This window comes from Scylla paramamosain, chromosome 21 (genome assembly GCF_035594125.1).
Source record: "Scylla paramamosain isolate STU-SP2022 chromosome 21, ASM3559412v1, whole genome shotgun sequence".
In the NCBI taxonomy this organism is placed as follows: Eukaryota; Metazoa; Arthropoda; class Malacostraca; order Decapoda; family Portunidae; genus Scylla; species Scylla paramamosain.
The window spans coordinates 16185767-16208014 of NC_087171.1; the positions used below are offsets into that span (position 1 = coordinate 16185767).

Genomic DNA, 22248 nt, shown 5'->3' on the forward strand with positions numbered 1-22248 from the left:
GTGAACGTGAACGACCTGCAGCCAGTGTTCCAGCGCAGCAACTACACCTTCGTGGTCACCGAGAACACGGACTGCTCGCTTCCCCTCGGCCAGGTGTGTTGCCGCCTCTCATTGCAGGTGCAGCTGTATCTTTAATCATGACGTGGGTTTTTTGTGCCGCGTGTGTTACTGCGTAATTAGGAAAGTGCCTGGTTTTTGTCACCTTGAACCATCACTCCAATTAAAGAGTCAGCAGAATACTCTCATCTTTTAGTCATTTTCACTTAAACTTTCCTTTGCCCTTTTCCGTCTCACCCCTCATATCTTCGTTTTCATCTTCCACCGTTTTTTCTCTTTTCGTTACGTCTCCTGGTTGATGAGAGGATCACGTACCAGCGATGATGAGAACAATCTAGTGCAATCCTCCTCTCATTTCCTACCACTGTGTCGCTCTGTCTCCCCTCTCTCCCATTCATTCTTGAGCCTTCCATTTTTTTTATATTCTCATTTTTCCTTCCCCTTGCCTTCCGCCGAACTGTCTTGCAGGACTCCATCGACTTTTCGTATTAAGCCCGTGGCTTATCCTAGAAGCCTAACCCGCTTTCTCTTCCTTCTTCAAAGCCATCCTACCTTAGTCCTTCCAACCTTTCCCACCTGTGCTGCTTCTTACCATCTTCCTCCATTCTTGCCGGATTCCTTCCCTTTCTTGTATCCTTCCCCCGCCCTTCCGCTTCTCATCAGCCAGTCCCTCTAATGTCTTCCTACTCACATGTACGAGTATATCCTCATCCCTTCTCGCTCCCCACGGTCCCTCCAGTTAATCTCTGCCTACTACTGCACATCCATAATTTGGCGAGTTATTTTACATTCTCAAGCCCAGTTTTACCAGAATTTCTCAGCGTCACTTGTATCAATTTTGTTAAGTACGCTGACAACTTACACAGGAAGATGGTGGCTGGTCTTTCAGTGTGCGGTTAGAGTATGAGTGAGGCGGGGTGGGATGAGGGAGAGAGGGAGGGGAAGGATGAAATGGGCAATGAGGAAGGATGAGGGGTGGGATAATGGGGATGGAGAAGGGAGAAAGGGGAGGGGGATGGAGAAGTTAGGAAGACGAGAGGGGAATGGAGGAAGAGGGGAGGAGGAGGGAGGAAGAGGGGAGGGGGGAGGAAGAGGGGAGGGGAGTTGAGGGGGATGGAGGAGGGAGGAAGAGGGGAGGGGGATGGAGGAGAGAGAGAGAGAGAGAGAGAGAGAGAGAGAGAGAGAGAGAGAGAGAGAGAGAGAGAATATTAAAAAAAAAAAAAAACACGAGTAATGCATGAAGGAACATTTTTGGTAAATCTTCTTTCCTGGTGAGGATTATGTAAAACTGATTTACCCCAGGGATCATCCTTTTCGGTGCTGCGAGCTTCAGTCAGCAACGGGTGTGTGTGTGTGTGTGTGTGTGTGTGTGGCGGGGGAGGGGAGGCTGCTGACTGGCAGCATAAAGTCTTGTATGGTATGGTTTTAAAGTGTGTGTGAGTATGCAACGTATTTTTGTAGCTTTATTCAAGGATGGCTGAATTTGCACGTATGTTGCCTGCTAGAGCGTAGAGTACAACTTCACTAATCAGTGTTAGGGAGTTGTGTTGTACGACGTTCTCACTATTATTGTTACATATGCTGCTACTACTACGACTGTTAATTATCTGTGGAAGGTCTCTGCGCTGGACCCCGACCTGCCTCCCTCAGTCAACCAGAACATCCTCTACTACCTTTCCCCGGACGAACAGAGGAACTTCACCATCGACAGTCGCTCGGGCCAACTCTCCATTAGAGGGGTGAGTAAGAGAGACTGACTTTCTGATTGATGGGCCCAGAGAGAGAGCGAGCGAGCGAGCGCTTTTGTTACTACCACTTCACAAGCTCATCAGACGACGAACCACTGAATCACCACAGCACTGCTTCAATTATTTAATGAGCGATCCCCTTAGCATCGTATTGCCCTCATTCATCATCTTCAAAATGTACTCTATATATCTACATACCTCAGCTTTTGAATATTACTTTTATCCTCTTATTTAGTTAAGATTTTATTACATAGACTAATAAACACTATGATCCCTACAAATAGACCCACAAAGACCAACAAGTCTGCTGCTGGTTGTTCGTTCGTATTGTGTTCCTTCCTGTGATTCTCCATTTTCCTTGATCCTCCCTCCACTCTTCCTCCTCCTGACCTTCGCCATTCACACATTTTCCCGCTTTGCATTCTTGTGCCGCCTTTTTCATCCTCTTTGTTTCTCGTGCCCTTGTCCTCTCCACCATTCTCTTCTCTTCCCTCATTACTCTCACTCTTGGCACTCGACCTTTACACTTTTTACATCATCCCTCCCCCCGGATCTTCCTTTTATTCCCTCGGCGCTTCTCCTCCCTCAGTGTCTGGACAGGGAGTCCGCCGTGCGTGGTACCATGACGCTCTACCCGCGGGCGAATGACGAGGGAGGGAAAGGACATGACGCTGATCCCGCCACCGTGCAAGTCACCATCTTGGACCTCAACGACAACTACCCTCATATCATTAAGCCGGTGAGTGGAGAGCGAGACCGAGAGCCAACACTTGTTACACTTGTTACACCGCCACGCCTGCTCGTCAGACTAACAACCACTGGGTCACCATACCACTGTTTCAACTGCTTAATGACTTCTTAGCACCTCTGTTCTCACTCTCCGTCTGTATCAGTGTTTTTTTTTTTTTTATTGTTAGGTGTGGATTTATTATAGTTTTCTTCTCTGTTTAGGTTTGCATACACCTCGCCTCCAGTGAAAGGGTAAGTGTTAGTTTAGCTGTTAAGGACTGTTCACACTTGCCCCGCACGCCCGAAACATGCATAGGGGAATGTGTAGCCTCGTGTTGTTTGAATTAGGTATCCTGCTGGCGACGTTTACTTCAGTTTGTCGTTTATCTCTTATCTAGTAACGTCTCTAAAATAAAGACGAATTCCAATTCCATTTACCAACGTGGAAATGGAAATAAAAAAAATGCAGTCGCCATTCACCGAATTGAGGCGCCGGGAAAGTTTTGTTTTTTTAGGGGAAAATTCATGTGGAACCGCTTCAGATCCGCAAACGTTATTTTTTTTCTTTTTCTATCCCGTTATCTCGTGTTATTATCGCAGATTTCGGTTACTGCCTTTATGTGTATGAAATGATGCCTGTAGAGCAGAGCCGTGTTTACAGCGGTTCATGTATAGTTGTGTTTAAAGACGTGACGCCGCATTGGTAACATTCACAGGAGGAGCCACGTCTTCCATTGCAGCAGACTGGTAAGTTGGAGCCCTCTTAGTTTGTGAGTGTAATTGTCCCCATACAATGCGCTCGTGTCACCCCAAGTTACATTGTGGGGCAGCGTATACTAGGCAAGTATTTAGACTTTTACACTGCGCAAGTGTCTCAGCATTTTCTGTGCAAGTGCACCAACAGCTGCACCCTTACGCATTTCAAACACTTGTCTGTATAGCTGCACGGGTGATTGTGCTATTGAAATAGTTGTTACGACATCAGCAGAGGCTGGGGGTGCAGAGTGGAGTGATAGTCATTCCCTGTGCTCGGTATCACTGACTGCAATGGTAATTTTGTCAATTGAAGTTCCATGAACATGATAATTCTGTCACTGATGTTTGCCCCTGCTCGCAGATTGGCTTTTGTATTACAATCTTTATTTAAAACGTGGAAGAAGCAACTTCATTTCTACAGTAACCATTATTTTCCTGAGACACCGACTTGTATAGATACAAATACTTTGTCGTTTTAGGAAATGTTACAAAGATCATTCATTCGATACAACTGTAGAACAGTGACTTGAGCAGAGATACGGACTAACTCAGGCGCACAAACATTCTCAGGACTATAGAGGGTCTGAAGAAAAGATTAGTGCTACGTACAGTGGAAGGCCGACCACTAACAGCTGTCCCCGCCCTCACACGTAGGGACCTCAGATTTTGTTAAATACCTGAAGGAAGAAGATGCATCCAAGCTGGAGTGAAACTATAACAACTAGAATGACAAGATGCAGCGAAGGCAAAACATTCACCCAGCTTGACTGAATTGAGCCAATAATATTTCAGTTACGAATGTTTAACTTCTTATATTATGACATTAGAAATATTGATTAGTCGAACAATGTTTAAGTGTTCCATAAAGAAAACTTAGGAAAAAAGTAAGCTAGATAAAGTTTCGTGTTACTTCTTATGCATTCATTTGACGAATTTTCAGTAGATAAATGCAGGAAAGCCCAGAGGAAATCATGGCAAACAGAAAATAAAGAAAAAAATAGTGCAATAACAAACTTTCGCACTTTATATCTCGGTGATTGGCTCAGTTTTTGTCTGAAAATAATTGAGGGTAATCTAATTTAGAGTGACATTATTAGTTCCCATTTGCACCTCCCGCCGAGTGTATTGCGCGCCACTATTCAACACAGCTATTTTTCGTTGCAACATTTTTATCGTATATGTGATCGCGTAAAGCTGATAATGAAAAGCCAGGTTTTGTACATTTTTGCTTAAAAACTTGAAGCATTTTATTCCTTTATTGAGAGCAGATTGGAAACTCCAGGTTTGAAGGTGTATCGAAATTCAATAAAACTGGCAGGGTTGAACTGGTCCTGATAACCGTGACGGAGCTTAGCCATGGCGAGTATTTCTCTTCTATAGTTGCTGCATATCGTGGTTAGCATTGTAGACTTTCGTGTAAATAAATAGAACAAGACTTGCTGAACTAGAAACAGGTGGGCTAGGTATGTGTTTAGACTAGCGGGCGTAACCTGCGGGCAGTGCGCTCAGGGAGAAGCTTGTGTCAGGCGCGCCCGTGAATGTCGTCCACACGTGATGAATGGGCGGGCATGCTCGGCAGTGCCAGTAGACTGTCGGGTGTGCTAATATTAACTTGGTGCCTACCACACAAAGAAGTAAGATTGTATAGTGCAGCGTAACTATGACGGTGAATATTTAAAACAAGAGCATGATGCAAAAAAAGCTAAGTTGATGTTTGGCAATTTCATAACTTCACTGGTTACCTCAAGCCACCAGGTACCGCCTGCTGATTTCATTTAACACGCACACGAATATTTTTGTAGCTTATCCGACAGATGTGCCCATTACGGGCATGCACGCCTGCCTATCGGGCCCGTTCGTCTGGCTATCATCTTTAAGGTGATGTGGCAGTAAGGTCTCGCCTCGCCCGCTCCCTCCGGGACGTGATCTGTAGCCAAGTAGACTCCAGTCTTAGTTCATCTTAGCTTCGCAACACATCACAGAACAGCGAACACCACATCGCGGCTCTGGTGAACTGGCCCAAGCTGCTTGGGCTGGCACGCGGACCTGAAGAAAACAATACTGGTAGTAATAACTATACTACTACTACTGCTGCCGCTACTACTACTACTAGTAATAATAATAATAATAATAATAATAATAATAATAATAATAATAATAATAATAATAATAATAATAATAAACAAAAGAAGAAAGAACAAATATATAAAAAAAATGAAAGGAGAAAAAAAGTTAAATTGAAAGTCTGAGCGAAAAATAATTCCTTCTGTTACATTTCCACCGTGGTTCCGCACTGCAGCCCGCCAGGCCAGGCGTGGACTTAAAGACAGACACTCGACGCCCCGGCAGCCGCAGAACTTAAAATCGTCCAATACTGTACACCACTCGGATGATAACTGCCCCGTGAAATATACGTGCAAACTGAATTAGCTGAAATCCTGTTAAAGTCGTTGAGGAAAAATTTTAACTATTTATATTACGGCTGAGCGTTTTAATGAATACAAGCGTTGAAGAAGTAAAGAATAATATTTTTCATTATCTTTTAAAGTGCGTGTGTGCGTTTGTGTGCGCGCGTGCGCTAGTGATTTTTATTGCTATAACGTGACTTGAGTCGTTAATTTGGATGAAGTCATTTTTGATACCACACACACGTATGTGCTTTATATAGTGCGTAATATGAAGGCCTGGATGGAGGATTAATCACCGTACAGAGGGGCACAGTGATACAGGTAAGCAGTGGTCACGCCAGCACACATCCACTGCTCCCGGCCATGAAGCACACGGGTGGCCATGAGTAAAGATATTATTAATGGAATAGCTATGGAAATTACCTCGTCAAGCTGATTATGTGACTAGTATTATGTGCACCGACCACTGTAGATACATCCACTTTAAATAAATGATAGGTGTTGTTGTTGTTGTTGTTGTTATTATTATTATTATTATTATTATTATTATTATTATTATTATTATTATTATTATTATTATTATTATTATTATTATTATTACTCTATTTTAATTTATTTTTTGTTTTTTTGACTGCAAGTATACAGCGATGTCCGAGCAGAGAAAAATCCCGAGTCTAGCTGCTCTGAAATGGATGTTTGATATTAAGAGATCTGATAAAATTGCCAACATAAGTTAGCCTTAGGTGGTGGTGGTGGTAATCGGCAGAAGTGTGCCCTTGGGGACGCAACGTGCAGAAGCTTTGTTGTTGTTAAGGGAAACACTTGAAGCACTATTATGCGTACAGGAAATATTAGTACGTATAGCTGAACAAACGTATAACATAGTTTGTATAGTAACACATGAATGTTTTTACGTAACTAAATTCAAAACTCTTGATACACCATTACAGTTAATAATTAATGCTGAACAGGAAGAAAGTGTGAGGAAAGTTTGTTATTTACGGTTTTAACACTATTGAAGTAATGAGAATTTGTTTTAGAAAATTAAAATTATAATTAAATGACAATACATTACATATAACAATTAGTACTGAAAAATTGTGGGAGGTCAGAGAGTAGACATGACCAAAGCACATCCTTGTCAGTAGATTGAAATGTTGAGGATATTCTGGGCGAGTAGAGACTGACTGACAGTGATAAAAATGACTGGCTGGACAACACTGCCTCATAGCAATTCTCTCTCTCTCTCTCTCTCTCTCTCTCTCGACAGTATGTTGTGAGTTGTAAATTGTGAAAAATAACCCGCTCATCAAGTAAGCATTAGGCAGAGAAGTGTTACGTGCAGGAAAGTAAGAAGTGAAGGGCAACACAAAAATGTCTATCACTTACAGACTCATTAACTTGCACCTGTCGCTCTCAGTCCTTCAAAGCTCAACTAAATGTTTCATCCGCTCAAACAGATATGACAATAAAGACCCGTGAAGAAATTAAAAACAAGAGATAGTATTAATGTTACTCAGCAAAGTATAACAGTCGAAAGTTAACGTTAAGGTATTGTGTGTAGTTTCCTGGGATTATTCTTATTCTTTTCGTCAGTTTCTCGCAATAGACAACACCAGAGACAGAGGCTGATTAAAGGGTAACAAGGCGACATGTAGTGTGCTAGGATGGTGACTTGGTGGGGTCATGCATTTATATTCTTCTGTGTCTTTCCGTGGTGTCCTTTTGGCTAGAACATTTCATTTTGACAGTAATTACATATCATTAAACGCAAAAGAAACTCATCCTTTTAAGTGGAAATGTAGCTATTCTCTTTGCTGACGTTCTTGACAATTTAGGAGAAAATGAAAGGCCTTTAATTGTGACGGGTTTCTCCAGTACGCATGATGTCAGCCGTAATTATATCTGTAACTATCTCTGTGATAATGAACGCCCTGACTGCAGTCTGAATAAGGTCATGAAATACGAATGTAGAATTTGTGATGGTCTTAGTGAGTTTGTTGAAAATATTTTGGTATTAAGAAGCCCGAGAGGATTATTCCCTAGGTTAGATGTGCGTCTTGGTGCAGCGTTCACCACCACCTCACCATCACGCTGCGCTTCACATCAGCAGCACAAACCGAATGAATCCCTGTGGAAAGATTTATGAGAAACCCAAAACTAAGTCGCATAATAATATTTTGTATTCAGAATTTTGACGTATTATTTTACTAACACGTTCACTATGTTTGCTCTCTCTCCTGCATGGGTGTTACGTAAGTTTCTGTTCTTGCTGGAAATTTGCAGCAGTGACAATGTGTATCGGCATTTAAATTATTTCTTCTCACATTTGCTGGTCTATTCGAAAAGCCCATCTTTATTCTTCCTGTCACTGACGCCGGTGCATTATGGTCTCTGATGTTATACAGGTGGCACTTCATAACCTCTTGAATTCCGAGAAAAATTCAAGAGAAGCGAGGAGTAAAAATGTGTCCTTTGAAATGCTTGTAAAATGACCCTTGGTTCTTCTTTCACCTGCTGTTGACGCTACCACTGAATGCTAGAAACTCATCCCTCAACCTTAACATTTTCAACTTTGCAATCACAGAACCTAACACCCCATCCATAGTGTGAATTATCATGCATTATTTCCGCAACAAAAGTTCAAAAGGCCAAACTCTCCGTACGCAATCTTACAAGAGCTGCTCCTCCATCTGTGTATTCTGCGATGAGTGCCTTCTGTTATTTCACCGCCGTGCATAACATTAATGAAACTGACAACGCTTGATCGCCTCGGAGAAAAACACAATCACTCTAAGGCAGCTCACAATAACTGTCACCTAATCACCTCAGTCACTTAATTTTCCCACAATCTTTCATGAGTTTGTATTTAATTTTTTTTATTACTGAACGCAAAATGTCTTTCCGTCTTTCATGGTTTTTTTTTTTTATATATACATAATTTGGAACATGTTTACTCACACCTAGTTCTGTGGAAATCTTCCTTCACTAACACTCGTCTCGGTGTATTAGTAGGGTCAGTGGCAGAGCAGAAGGGTTTGAGTTCACGTCTGGGTCACGGTAGCTGCCTTGGTGTCCACGCTCCGGCCATGGGAGCTGCCTGGTGAAGGAAGCGCTGCCCTCTGTTCACCCCTAGAATACTATAGCTGCCTGTGAGGGGAGCACCAAATTTTATTCATGTCTTGGTCACTACATCTTCCTGTTGAATGATGCAACCCCCACTTCTGTTCACGCCTCGCTCGTGCAACTGCCTGATGAAAGAAGCACTTCCCTGTGTTCACTTATCGGCCGCTGCAGCTTCGGCAGCTTCCTGATGGGGGAAGTACCACACTCCTTATCATAGTACAGACCTTGTTGTCGAGTATCGCAGTTAATCTACAGACACCGGGCGATATTGGGTGGTTTGTAGTGCTGTTCTATCTATCATGCATTACTGTCACCAGTAAACTAAAGACAAAGTTGTACAAAGTGTGGTCACGCGCTCTAAAAGCTTCATTCAACATCGTACATTATGGTAATCTCTTCCTCATGACTAATTTCTTAATAAAAGAGGACTATTGATGTGATTGACATTATAGATAAACTTTATATAATTTCTTAAAGGAGAAATCTGTCATTTCTGATCGATAATGTGTAAAACATACACATTACCTAGGCCCCTTGGCTTGTGGGAAATCTCTCCTTGTACAAAACCAAAGTAGATATCAGTCACCTGCGGCATGTCAATTGTGGGAGGATGATAAAACTCAGAATGTGGTCACGTGTCATCATTACGTAATAAACTGTCGACAAATCAGGTGGTTGACGTGGGTCTGTATTTTGTCCCCAGCCTCAGAGTTACGCCATGGTGATGGAGAACGTGGAGCCGCATCTGGTGGAGCCCGTGGTGATAGAGCTCGGGGATGCGGACAGCGAGGAGCACGGGTGTCCCTGCTCCCTCGAGTTCCACACCTCCACCCCCGTCCACATCAGGGACAAGTTCACCCTCACGCCCCTGGGCAGGTAATGGAAGCAACTAGTGAAGTACTTGAAGGATGGTAGATGAAGGTATTAATGGGTGTTCGTGCGTGTGATTGTGTATATGTTGTAGCAAGTAAGTGTTGCCTGCAGGGATGGCAGAGGATATGATGTTTCGAGATGAAGGATAGCGAGTGGATGGTGTATGGAGATTAGTTAGTGATTGGAAGTTTCAAGAAATAGATGAAGTATGATGCAAGTATTGTTGTCACTGGTTATGAGGAATTACTGCATGAGAAGCGTACTTGGGAGATTATTTTGGATTTTTTTTTTCATAACTACGGTAGGCTTTTTAATCTCTCTCTCTCTCTCTCTCTCTCTCTCTCTCTCTCTCTCTCTCTCTCTCTCTCTCTCTCTCTCTCTCTCTCTCTCTCTCTCTCTCTCTCTCTCTCTCTCTCTCTCTCTCTCTCACCCTTGCCTTCCTTTCCTTCAGGTCCCGCTACCGTCTGAGTCCCGTGGCAGTACTCGACAGGGAGCAGCAGAAAGTGTACCGTCTTGCCTTCACGGCGCGGGATAACGCGGGGCGGGGCGGCACTAGACATCTCACACTGGAGGTGGGCGACGAGAACGACTCCCCGATGAGTGACGGCAATTCCAGCATCCGCGTGTACAACTTCCAGGTAAAGGTGACGCCTGGGAATGAGTGAGAAAACGAGTGAAGAAGCGAGTGGGTGCTGGGTAGAGAATGATTGGAATAGAACAATGGCCGGTAGATGAATAGTGATGTACAAGACAGTGACGCTTGAGCTGGTGTAAAGAATAGTTTTTGCGTGAAGCTCTGAATGTAGGGTTTTAAGTAGAGTTTTTCTATTATTTGTATCTCCAACTGTCAGATGTATACGTTTTTTTTAAAAGGAGTTTTATTGTAGTTAGATTTTTTTCCCGCAAAATTTCTACTCTTGTTTGTTTTGTTTGTTTTGTTTGTTGTGAACTCGGACACTTTCCGCCTTCCCTTCCTGACACTCGTTACTTTTAAACTTCACCGCCTTGCCACTCCTTACTGTACTACTTCTCTCTCCACTCTTCACACTTCTCACCACTCAGCCACTCTTTACGGTACTCATCACTGTTACCACTCATCACATGTACCATATGTCTCGCGTCAATCTTGTACTGCTGCTCTTCATGCTACTAACTCACTCACTCTCTCTCTCTCTCTCTCTCTCTCTCACCCCCTATGCCTACCGCCGCCCCCCCAGGACCAGTTCCCCGCCATGGTGATCGGATCGGTGCAGGTTACCGATGACGACGACCACGACCGCCAGGACAAGACGTTCCAAGTGGACGCCAGCACCTTCCTGGAAGTGGCCTCGCATTTCAAGGTGGACCTGTACACGGGGGACATCACCATGCTGAGGGGCACGCCGGCAGGCACTCACGTCCTCCGCGTCAAGGTGAGGGAATAAGTGTATGATTGTGAGTGTGAGTACGAGAGAGAGAGAGAGAGAGAGAGAGAGAGAGAGAGAGAGAGAGAGAGAGAGAGAGAGAGAGAGAGAGAGAGAGAGTTTGCCCCCTTTAAACTTTTATTTTCTCTCGCACATAGGCATTAAAACAATTAACTTAATTACTGTCTTCAGCATGACATTAATTTTCTACAGTTTGTACCCTCTCCATCTTTATTTGTCTGCCTGTCATCATTCTCCTTTTGCTCTCTCTCTCTCTCTCTCTCTCTCTCTCTCTCTCTCTCTCTCTCTCTCTCTCTCTCTCTCAGTGAAATCGATTTCTCAGAGAGCACGAGCGCTACACACACACACACACACACACACACACACACACACACACACACACACACACACACACACACACCAGTAGCTAAGCCTTTCTCCTGTTCACCTTAACAGTAGTATTGTCGATGATTCCGTTTATGTAAGCTCGGTTGCCTTTTATCACCCAAGGAATAGGTGGGATAAGATTTGATTGGCATTCCTTTGTGATCAATAAAATAGTCGTAAGTTCTTTTCGTTCTTCTTGCAGCCAGTAAGGTGGTGGTGGTGGTTGTGGGGCCCGCGGCAATTGTGCGGGGAAAAGAAAGATAAAATAACGAATAAAAAAGTTGCTGACCAATGTTGGAATACTAATAACATGCAGATTTGATTGTAAAATTTTGTTATCCTTTTTTAGGTATTCTCTCTCTCTCTCTCTCTCTCTCTCTCTCTCTCTCTCTCTCTCTCTCTCTCTCTCTCTCTCTCTCTCTCTCTCTCTCTCTCTCAACGCTGTGTCTTCCCGCCTCCCATCATCAGGTGCACGACAACTTCCGCCGTGAGATGGCCATCGGGGAGGCGACGATCAGTGTGGTGGCGCTGACGCAGGAGGCGGTGACGCATTCCGGCTCCCTAAGACTTGCGAACACTTCTGCCAAGGCCATGCTGCGCCGAGTGGAGGTGAGGCGCGAGCTGGCGGGGAGAGACGCGAGGTGGGCGAGGGAGGGATGAAACGAGAGGCACAGGTTGAGAAGGGGACGGGAAAGGGGCGGAGGTGAGGCAGGGCGAGAGAAAGGGTGTTGTGGAAGGAGTTGTGTGAGAGGGACGAAGAAATTAATTGAGGAGTGAATTAAAGTTTGGGAAAACTTGGAGAGAATTTTGATGAGCGGCGAGAGTTACCGAGGCGAGTCTTGGGGAGAGAGTATGGGAGGGAGAGTGAGGAGTGCGAGGAAAGTAAAGGTAGACCAAAAAATTGGAAAAGTTTTTGGAATGATCATATTGTAAAAGACGACTGGGGGATATTCATTGCGAGTTAAAAATGAAGGTTCTAGCTGTAAGAATATCCGAAAAAAGTTCAGTTGGAATTCAATAACAGGACAGTATTGTGCTGAAAAGTTTAATACAATGATAAAAAAAAAAATATAGGTGCCAGTTTGTGGAAAAAAAAGTGGTAGAAACCCACCCCATACACACAAAAGCATCTCCCTCATACCACGTGTCCCCATTCCATCAGGCAACCACCTGGCTCCCGCTGAGGCGCCGCACACACCTAACCCTATGCCCCTCTTCATTGGCAGACGGGCGTTGAGGGAATCAGCCTTTACGAGCGCCTCAAGAAACAGATTGCCAGGATTCACCAGATCTCCGAGACGCAGGTGGACGTCTTCTCGCTGCGGGACGCCCCTGGAAACTCGGGTGTTGACGTGCGATACAATTGCCACAGCTCGCCCTACTACACTGCCACGCGACTCAACGGTATGCTGCTACGGAAGCGGCAGCAGGTGCGTTCCCTTTTCCCTCGTTGGGTGAGCGGCAGCAGCAGCAGCAGGAGGAGGAGGAGGAGGAGGAGGAGGTGGTAGTGGTGGTATGAGGGAGGGATGGCATCTAAAGGAAGGTAAAGGAAGGGAACAAAAAAGGCAGAAGAGGGAGGGAAGCGAGGGCAGGGCGAGGGAGTGTCAGCGGTGCACTGGTGGCGTGTTATCATCATTTGTTGCTGTTTGTTTTCGTTGATCGGCCCCGGAGTGCGTCTCGGAATGGTGGTGGCGGCGCGGTGTTTTGAGAGGCTGTGGCGGCAAGTGTGTGCAGGCCGCGAGTTCCCAAGTGTTGAATGTTGTATAGATGTAGAGGACGGATGAATGCCGTACGTAAACTGTAGATTGCTTGCTCTTATGGAAAAACTGAGGGAGGAAGAGGCGTAGATGTTGGCGAGAGAGAGAGAGAGAGAGAGAGAGAGAGAGAGAGAGAGAGAGAGAGAGAGAGAGAGTTTCATAATATGCGTAAGATGTTGTTGCAGGCGATTGCCTAAAACATACATAGTATCTTGATTAAATTATTGGTAACCAGATAAACAAAACAAAAAATAATGTCTATGATAATCAGGCATTAAAGTCTCCAGTAAAGATTTAAAGATGTTTTCGTATTAGTCTTGTATCATATCCATGGAAAGTAATAGGCATTCAAATATAGTGACATCCTCGTGAAGATTTCTGCCAACAAAGAATTGTCATAAATTTCTGAATTAAAAACGTACTTTTTCATAATTTCACTTTACCCTGCAAATAGCGAGAACCAGTAACCAGACCGGAGATTTACAATACAAGTCCTATGCCCTGGAAAAGGTGTTCCTTCTTAATAGGAAAGGTTAATTAAATAGTTGTATGAAATACTTTGATGAATGTCCAAAGTCAGAGAAGTGTGTGAGCTACAAAGGACATCATAGATATATAATGTAACATGTTTCTCAGATTATTCTTTAATTTCCACACATTGGTTTATAACACCTCCAGTGGCTGCCCCTAAGGGCAGGATTAGGAAGAATGTTACCGTATTACATCAACAACAATAAAAAAGAAAAAGAAAAGAAAAAAAAGTAGATAAGATATGAGAAGAACGTGGAAATCTGGCTTGAAGAAACACCAAGGATGAAATGTGTGTGAGAAACAATGGCTCGCTTTGCCGTTCTGTTCTCTCAAATGATTCATTATTTACATAACAGTTACTTGAAAGTGGCTTGTGTTTTCTTTGTGCCAGTTCTGTGTACTGTACTCCTTTACATTATATACCTCTGTGAATTGCAGGTGTCCGCAGCGCTGGGGGTGGACATACCACTCGTGGATATCAACGCGTGTTTGTATGAAGCCCTCTCCCCCTGCGGCGGCAAGAGCTGCCAGCACACTTTGCGGCTCAATATCACAGCGCCGCACGTGGTCTCCGGAGCCTCCACCTCGCTTGTCGGGATGGACATTACGGATGATTACGCTTGCAACTGTGGACCGCTGGAGCCTCCTCCGTCTGTATGTTATCCTGGCTTTTGTCTAAATGGAGGAGTTTGCCGCGTGAAGAATAACACTCTGACCTGCCAGTGTCTCGACGCCATCAATTACGGCCCGCGGTGTGAGCTGCTGACGGCAAGATTCGAACGTGGGTTTGCGTGGTACAAGCCGCTTATGGTGTGTGAACGATCGTCTCTTTCACTTGCCTTTGAAACCAATGACAAGAATGGCGTTTTGCTGTATGCTGGACCGACCGTTCCCTCTCCCTGGCCTGATTACCCTAGAGATTTCCTGTACGTCATCCTCCGAGACTGGGTGGTCGAGACTTACCTGGACTTTGGCACGGGTACGATGAACGTCTCCATTTCTATCGAGGCGAGCACCTTAAGGACCTTCCAGTACGTCCTCACCTGGGGCGAAGGAGGCGTCACTGCGGAGGTGATAGACTGTGGCATCAACATAACGAACGAGAACCAGGACCCTTGCAGAAAGACTGTGCCTCTGGCGAGGTTCTCCAACAACCCCAGTTATTTACTCAACGTTCAAGGACCCCTTCAGGTGGGTGGCATCGCAGCCATGGTCAGCTTCCCACAATTGGCGGATTCCTACGGCTGGACGCTCACCCCTCCCAGCACCTTCCTATTCAGCGGCTGCGTGCTGGAACTGCGTCATAACGATCGCCTCTACGACCTCAATGCCACTGACTTTCACAAGTACACCTTCCAGCCCTGCGACGCTCCCCGGACCTCGCGGGTGGTGCTCGGCCGCCAATCCATCATCATAATCCTCGCCAGCCTTCTAAGCCTCTTGCGTAAGTCTTTGCTGCAGCGCGCTTCTTTTCTCTTGCCATTTTTATTTCCAATATGAGGTTTTGTCGGCTCAAAAACTATTGACGTTGAAAGTATTACCGTAATATGTTTAATTGCAGTATTTTATGGATAGGTAAGAAAATAGTTAAGGGGTAGCGAACATGTCATGTAAGTTCAAAATTTTGAAATGAATAATAATGACCAAACACTGATAGGGAAGATTGATATAGAAAGAAAAAAAAAATCTGATTGCGAAGAGACGAGAGAACTACCTACAAGACTAGTTATGATTATATTTTACATGCTCATCATGCTGTTTAAAACCTGCACTATGTCCACTCTCAGCAGTCTCCCTGTATGTCTAGTTCTAGTGGTGGTGATTCTGTGTCTGGCACGCCGTGGAAAGAAAACCGTCTCGTATCCTGACCTGGACCGGGAGTTGGTCAAGGAAACGATGGGCGGCACTGACCTGGAGGGCTTCGGCGAGAAAGACGTGACCCACTTCGACCTCAAGTTTCTGCAAGTGACTCCAGACGGCTTCTTGGTGGGCGGTGAGTAGTCCAGGGGATGGGAGGGAGACCTGGGAGGAAGGCATTGTAGTTTACGGGCTGCTGCTCTTATTGGTCACGTGACAAGCCCATGATCACCATATAATTAATTTGAAAAATATTTAATTCGTGTGAGAATTTAAGTTTGGTTTAGTGGCAGGATAATGATTTTTTTTTTATATTGTATGCGACGTGTCTGGAGATGGGGAGGACGGTCGGATAGCAGTATCACACGTTTCATGGAAGTTGACGTTTGAGGGAAGAGAGGAAGCGCAAGTCTTGCCCATATACCACTTGTTAGTTTGTGGAAATAAAACGGGAAACGCTGTGGGTCGGCTTCTGCTAGCTCCACTAAGAAACTACGTTTCTTAGAAACTACGTTTCTTAGAAACTACGTTCCGATGCATTATATATTTTTTTTACCTTTGCCAGAAAAATTTTCTTGGAACGATTTGGGCGTCTCAGTAGTACTTTTCATATTTGGATTATTCATATATCAATTTCTTTTGGCCTCGCTCTCCGCATGTGGGCGACTCCTCTCTGCGTCTTTCCTTGCAATCGGAAATTGTGATCAATAGGGAGAAAGTTCAGTTAATTTCCATGCATTCTTTATTCGATTTTTAGGTATTTCATCCTTCTGGAATTTGAGTAAGGAAAATCATATTTTTCTTCGTTATTTCAAGACTTATCAACACTATGTATACACAACTGCACATATATATCTTTAGACATATAGGTAATACAACTAATTATCCATACTTTGCCTTCACAAGAAAAGAATGTTAGAAACTCTACCTTTCATCTTTTCAAAAGAAAAAAAAAAAAAAAAACTTTCAGCACCTTTCATCAATGTTTCTCCCTTTCTTAGATGCCGACTCTACACAAGGCCCTGTACTCCTCTATTACTTACGGGGCTTTCATCCTCACAACACTATTAAGCGGGGTACGGTTAATAGTTACTCCTTTTATCGGCAACAGACGTTATTCTGACTGTTCATGATGTTCAATTTGCGCTGCATTGCTCCTTTGCCTCGCACTCTTGCTTCTGATCTTTATCTTTGTCATGGATACAACCAATACTCCAATGACGCCAACGATTTCATTATCACACGGATAAGTAGTCACGTGTGTGTGTGTGTGTGTGTGTGTTAATCAGGCCTTGTTTATCGTTCACTTTGGCTCTATAATGCCTGTTACTGAAATTTCTCGTGATCTTGACTATGCATTCTTTGGCCTTGATCCTTCGGAAGGCTTGTGGTCCTGATGAACTCCCTCCCGTCGTTATCTGCAGCTGTGATTCCGTTCTTCCACCTTGCTTGATTAAACCTTTCTGACTCTCTATTAAGACCCATTCTTGGCCATTGGGTGGAATTAAAAACATTGTCATGGCAACTCCTCTCTCAAGCTGTACCTTCTGTCCTCATCTTCACACAAACTATTCTTCTGACCTTGCTGACTGCATGTCTTCCCCTCATCCCGCGGCCATGCTGCACAAAATTCCACTTCCTCTCAACTCTGTTCTGTTCCTCTCCCTAATGCAAGAATTAACCAGTATTATCAGTCTTTCATAATAACTTTTACCTGTAAAAACTCAAATCCCTTGCATGCGTCTGTATCTCCTCCTGCCTATGACTTCAACTCCTTTAAGATGGAAGTTGCAAGATACTTCACTTTTACAGTTTTGGAGTTTATTTCGTACTGTCTTTGTACGGGACTGGCACTTCCAGTGTGCTATTTTTTTTTTTTTTTTTTTTTTGCCAGAAAGCCTGTATTTTATTTATTTATCCTCACCGCTTCACGGAAATTTATGAAATAACGCGAACCATAACGTAGCATTTTAGAGTATGATGTAAGGTAATTACCAACAAGTGGTTAATGAGAAAAGTTGATTAATCTTGTTTAGGAAAAATTCGATCAAAACTTAGATAATCGTATGTTGTTCACATCGGGTGGCTCATCTTGCACCCACGCTGGCAAGGGTTGCGCTTCTGCTTCAGCGTAAAGATGAGCCACGTGTCTGGGTAAATTCTTCGACCGCCAAGAAAGCGAGCGCAACTGTTGGACGGAGCCCAAGTCCACAGCAATGTGCTACTGCGCCACAAGTCGGGGGAGAATTATGGAGACGTGCTATGGAGTAAGTCTTCCAGCAATCTTTCATCACGGCAACTATTATTTTCATTTGACCCCAGTCTCCGCCCATTCTTAGCCAGGAATAAAAATACTGAGACGAGATGATGAACGAAATACCGCTATACATGGCGCAAAGTTTGTAAAGTTTTGACAATTTAGGAATGAAGTTTTTTTTCTCACACACACACACACACACACACACACACACACACACACACACACACACACACACACACACACACACACACACACCTTTTTTTTTACTTGGTATTTGTTTTCCATTCATCACTGGCACGAGGGATTGAAGGCTGCTGTATGATATAATTGTCGCCTTGACTCGTGTCTTCCTCATAGATGAGAACGAAGGGACGCTTCCAGACGTAGCACAGGACGCCTGTCAACGACTTGGCGCCGCCCCGCTCGCCGCCATGCCTGAGGGCCTGAGCATTGGGGACTTCATCAAAGAGAACATCTTAAAGGTGTGTGTGTGTGTGTGTGTGTGTGTGTGTGTTAGTCGAGAAGGTAAAAATGTAAATTCATATAGTTATTTTTAAACCGAATCCTAGTTCTGTTATATTTTAAGTACACAGAAGCCATTAGTTTTCGTCCCAAAGTCTCCATCAGCGCCTTTTTGCTTCGGTGCAGGTGGATCAAGAGCACCAAGACGTGGACGACGTGCGCCACTACGACGCTCAGGGGGATGAAATGTCCGCCGCGTCACTCTCCTCGCTGGCCTCAGGTGAGCGGAACATCACCGGCCAGCAGTGTTTTGGTTTTGCCTCTGTCAGGAAATTTAAATGGAACGGTGCCTGTGTTTCGGTGGCAATATCGTCTGTGTCGGGTTGGTGTATATATCTGAAAGGGGGTAAACTCGTACAATCTCTCTCTCTCTCTCTCTCTCTCTCTCTCTCTCTCTCTCTCTCTCTCTCTCTCTCTCTCTCTCTCTCTCTATATATATATATATATATATATATACACACACACACACACACACATACGTACATACATACAGAGATATAGATAGACAGTCCTCAGTTCAGCAGCACCACACCACCTTCCTCTCCAGGTTCTTCTAGAAGTGAAATGGCGTTCGACTACCGCACGGACTGGGGTCAGAGATTTGAGAAGCTTGCTCAGATCTACCGCGGAGAGTCTGACGCAGAGGACGACAGCGAGTACGAGTTTCCAGACATCCCTAACAAGCCATCTAATAGCCTCTTTTTCCCTGATAATAAATCCATGAGTAAAGCGAACGCGACTGAGGCCCAGCAGACTGTTTCCTCCAGCAGTGATCCGCCGCCACACTCCCCCGTCACCGTTATAGAAGGTAAGGCCTCTTCCGACCCTCCCCAGACAGCCGTCCCTGCGAAGAAGGACAGCAGCCTCAGGGAGCCTCAGGCTTTCTCACTCCAAAGTCAAGGTGACCCACAGGAGCCAGCGTGCCTCAGCAAAAAGGAAGGAGATGCATCCTCGTCTCCACGGAAAAAGGACACACCCACGCCGCAACAGCCCAGTTTCTCTACACAGGACTCCAATAAGCCACAGACACCACCACCGCCGTCACCTCTCCCCAATAGGCGGCAGGTCAGCACACGGCCGCCCACACCAAGCAGATACAGTAATGACTCCGCAGTTACAACTATCACCAATTTATATACCAACCCTGCGCAGCGGTCAGCCACGCTAGGCAGGAAGAAACCTTTGCTCGGTAGTTCTTCCCAGGCAACGAAAGACGACACGAATCACCGGTTACCAAAAGATATTTACAAGCCGAGGAGCGCAGAGAAGACCGCGCCACCACAGCCTTCAGCGGAGAAGAAAGTTGAGCCACGTGATTCTATCACTCCCATTGCGACAGTGAAATCTACGAAGGGAATAGAGACTTGGTGCTAGTGCGTTCATGGCGGCGGCCCGGGAGTTGGTGCTTAGCTGTGGCGGCAGACGTACTTACCTCTTGCTCAAAGCTTTTTCTTGACGTACATCAACGTTCTGTTAAACGTTACTTTTTTTTATGCTAGGCAGTGCCGTAAACTCAAAATGAGTAAAACGTAATCCATATACTTTTTTTTTTTCTTTTCTACAAGCTGAAGTATCACTTATGAAAAAATTCCGTCACTGTCTAACCATATTGCTAATTTCGTGATATACAATTTAGCCAATATAACACAAGTGAGTGACCGAACGAAAAAGGGAAAGTCCTTGAACCAGACTGCCACACTGGAGCCGAGCCGGACCCTCGGGAGGCCCGGCAGGAGTGAGGTGATTCACGTTCCGTCTGGATAACTGAGCGATCCTGACACATCAAATGCATAACTGCGATTACCTTATTTTTATACCTTAAGTTACGATACTACTGCATTTTATTGTGATGCGCAGAGAAGAAAAGATGATGCGCATATAAGAAGAAAAGGTATGTCTCATTTCACTTCCGCATCACCAATCTGCCCACTTCTCTACCCTCCCCCGCCCTCACTACCTCCAATATTCATCTTCTTGTTCTCTTTCATGCATGTGAATCCTTCCCTTGCATGCCACTATTCTGCCTTATTCTGTAAGGCCTTTTTATACGTGTGTGTGTGTGTGTGTGTGTGTGGGTGGGTGGGTAGGTGCGGGTATGGGTGCAGGTGTGTACGTGTGCGAGCGCTTGTTGTTGAAAGTGATAACGCAGTACCTTAGTCCATTTGCTCTGGAAATGTGATCTTAGTTTTTTCCTCGACATTGTTGCGCTCCTTTTAAATAGACGCTCGACTATCTGATGTTGACAGTTGCCTGGTCATTATCACCACTGTTTGTCTCTACCTCTTTGCCAGTCACTTAAGCAGTGATACAATGCCTTAAATTCCTCAGAGTTAAAAGAATAGCCAGACCTTACATATTATTCGTAGTCGGTTTTTATTTTTTTTTTTTAACGCTTCGATGTACACATAAACACAGCATTGGTACTGATTTTCCCTGGTCTATAACCTCCATGGCTGTTCATTTACAGTAAGCCTTCACACACACACACATCTCTGCCAAATAAGAGGTGGCCGGTACTCATCACCCGCAAACTAATGCCTTGAGTAACGAGGAAGGAAAGCAGCCATGTTGATCATTACGCTGTGTCCGTGTGTGCATGTTAGCTGCTCGTAGGCTTTCTGTCTATCTTGGCCTGTCTTGATTATCTTAGTGTAACCCAATGGTGGCCAAATTATTATGCGGAACTACCTAAACCCAGAGTTGTAAGAAGATTGAATATACTACGTATGCAGTGTGTGGGTGTGTGTGTGTGCGCGCGTGATTTGTTGTGTTGTGTTGTGTGCCTGCGCGCGCGCGCTATTAAATGCATTTCTCATTCTTCGCACGTGTGCATCATACTGTACTCGTATTCCCGCGGTGCTGCTGCGCCTCAGACTGCCTTGTCAGGCTACTCTTGTCCAGCTGTAAGATGGATGTTGTCATACTCGCTGTCTAAAAGAAAAAAGTAGCTGGTAAGATTTTGTATGTAATTGCAGCTGCACAAGAAACTTTTTCGTTAATTCATTGCAAAATAAATGCAATACGTAAATTGACGGTCTTACTTTTGTAATAATTGGCTTTATGATGCACTGTGTGACTAGCTAAAGCAGTGTACATATCATACATACCTTATCGGTTTGTCAATTGCTCCGTTACTGTCGCGTCGATGTGGTGTGTCAGCAGTGCCGGGGCCCGTCAATGCTTGTAGGTGTCGCCTGGACGCCTCGCCCATGCCCTTGTTATTGCCACGTCACGCAGCCCAACTCTTCTACTCCTTCTTGCTCCTTTATTTCAATTATTTTTTTTCACTGGGTCATGAATTTGAGTTGTTTTATCCTCAGCAAAATTTAGATGTATAAAGGTGAAGAAGCCTACAGTCATTTGATGATATAATGTGGCTGTCATATTGAGGAGCATTAATTTTAAAACCAAACAGTGGGACAACAACAGCACACGCCTGTGGGAGAGGGCGGTTGGTCTGCGGGAGTGTCAGAAGTCCAGGCTCGGGCAACACACAGAGGCGATCCCTGCCCTGGTACACCAGGAAGTTGTTCTGTGCTACATACATCTGCTGTCATACATTTTCTGTGCAAGTCCTTTGAAAATAAATATTTGTATTTGTAGCCTTTCAATTTTTAGCACACTGATATGTCAAAAATTCATATTTTTATTTTGCGTTAAATCACGAAACATCGTTTTGCCTGATAATGTGATTATGCAAAGCAGACTCCTGTGGCTTGACGTTGAAGTATTTGTTCACAGCAAGAGCCGCGGCGTCAACACACAGGTATCATATACAGAACCCGCTGCCGCACCCTTCAAGCAGCCCCCGCCACGATCTGCCTCCACATATAT

At 44.6% G+C, this 22248-nt stretch overlaps 1 protein-coding gene across 1 annotated transcript in view; it reads left to right on the forward strand.

Annotated features, from left to right (window-relative positions):
• LOC135111121 (neural-cadherin-like) overlaps positions 1-22016 on the forward strand; it is a 189602-nt gene extending 167586 nt beyond the window's left edge. The window contains exons 22-34 of the mRNA XM_064024097.1: positions 1-93; positions 1674-1796; positions 2395-2544; positions 9528-9700; positions 10149-10335; positions 10915-11109; positions 11956-12096; positions 12714-12917; positions 14214-15219; positions 15583-15768; positions 18250-18374; positions 18541-18634; positions 18962-22016. The exon at positions 1-93 is cut by the window's left edge and continues 69 nt beyond it. Of these exons, the coding sequence (XP_063880167.1) occupies positions 1-93; positions 1674-1796; positions 2395-2544; positions 9528-9700; positions 10149-10335; positions 10915-11109; positions 11956-12096; positions 12714-12917; positions 14214-15219; positions 15583-15768; positions 18250-18374; positions 18541-18634; positions 18962-19788 (3504 nt within the window). The 3' untranslated portion in view covers positions 19789-22016. The remainder of the gene's footprint in view (positions 94-1673; positions 1797-2394; positions 2545-9527; positions 9701-10148; positions 10336-10914; positions 11110-11955; positions 12097-12713; positions 12918-14213; positions 15220-15582; positions 15769-18249; positions 18375-18540; positions 18635-18961) is intronic.
• Positions 22017-22248: the final 232 nt, after the last annotated feature.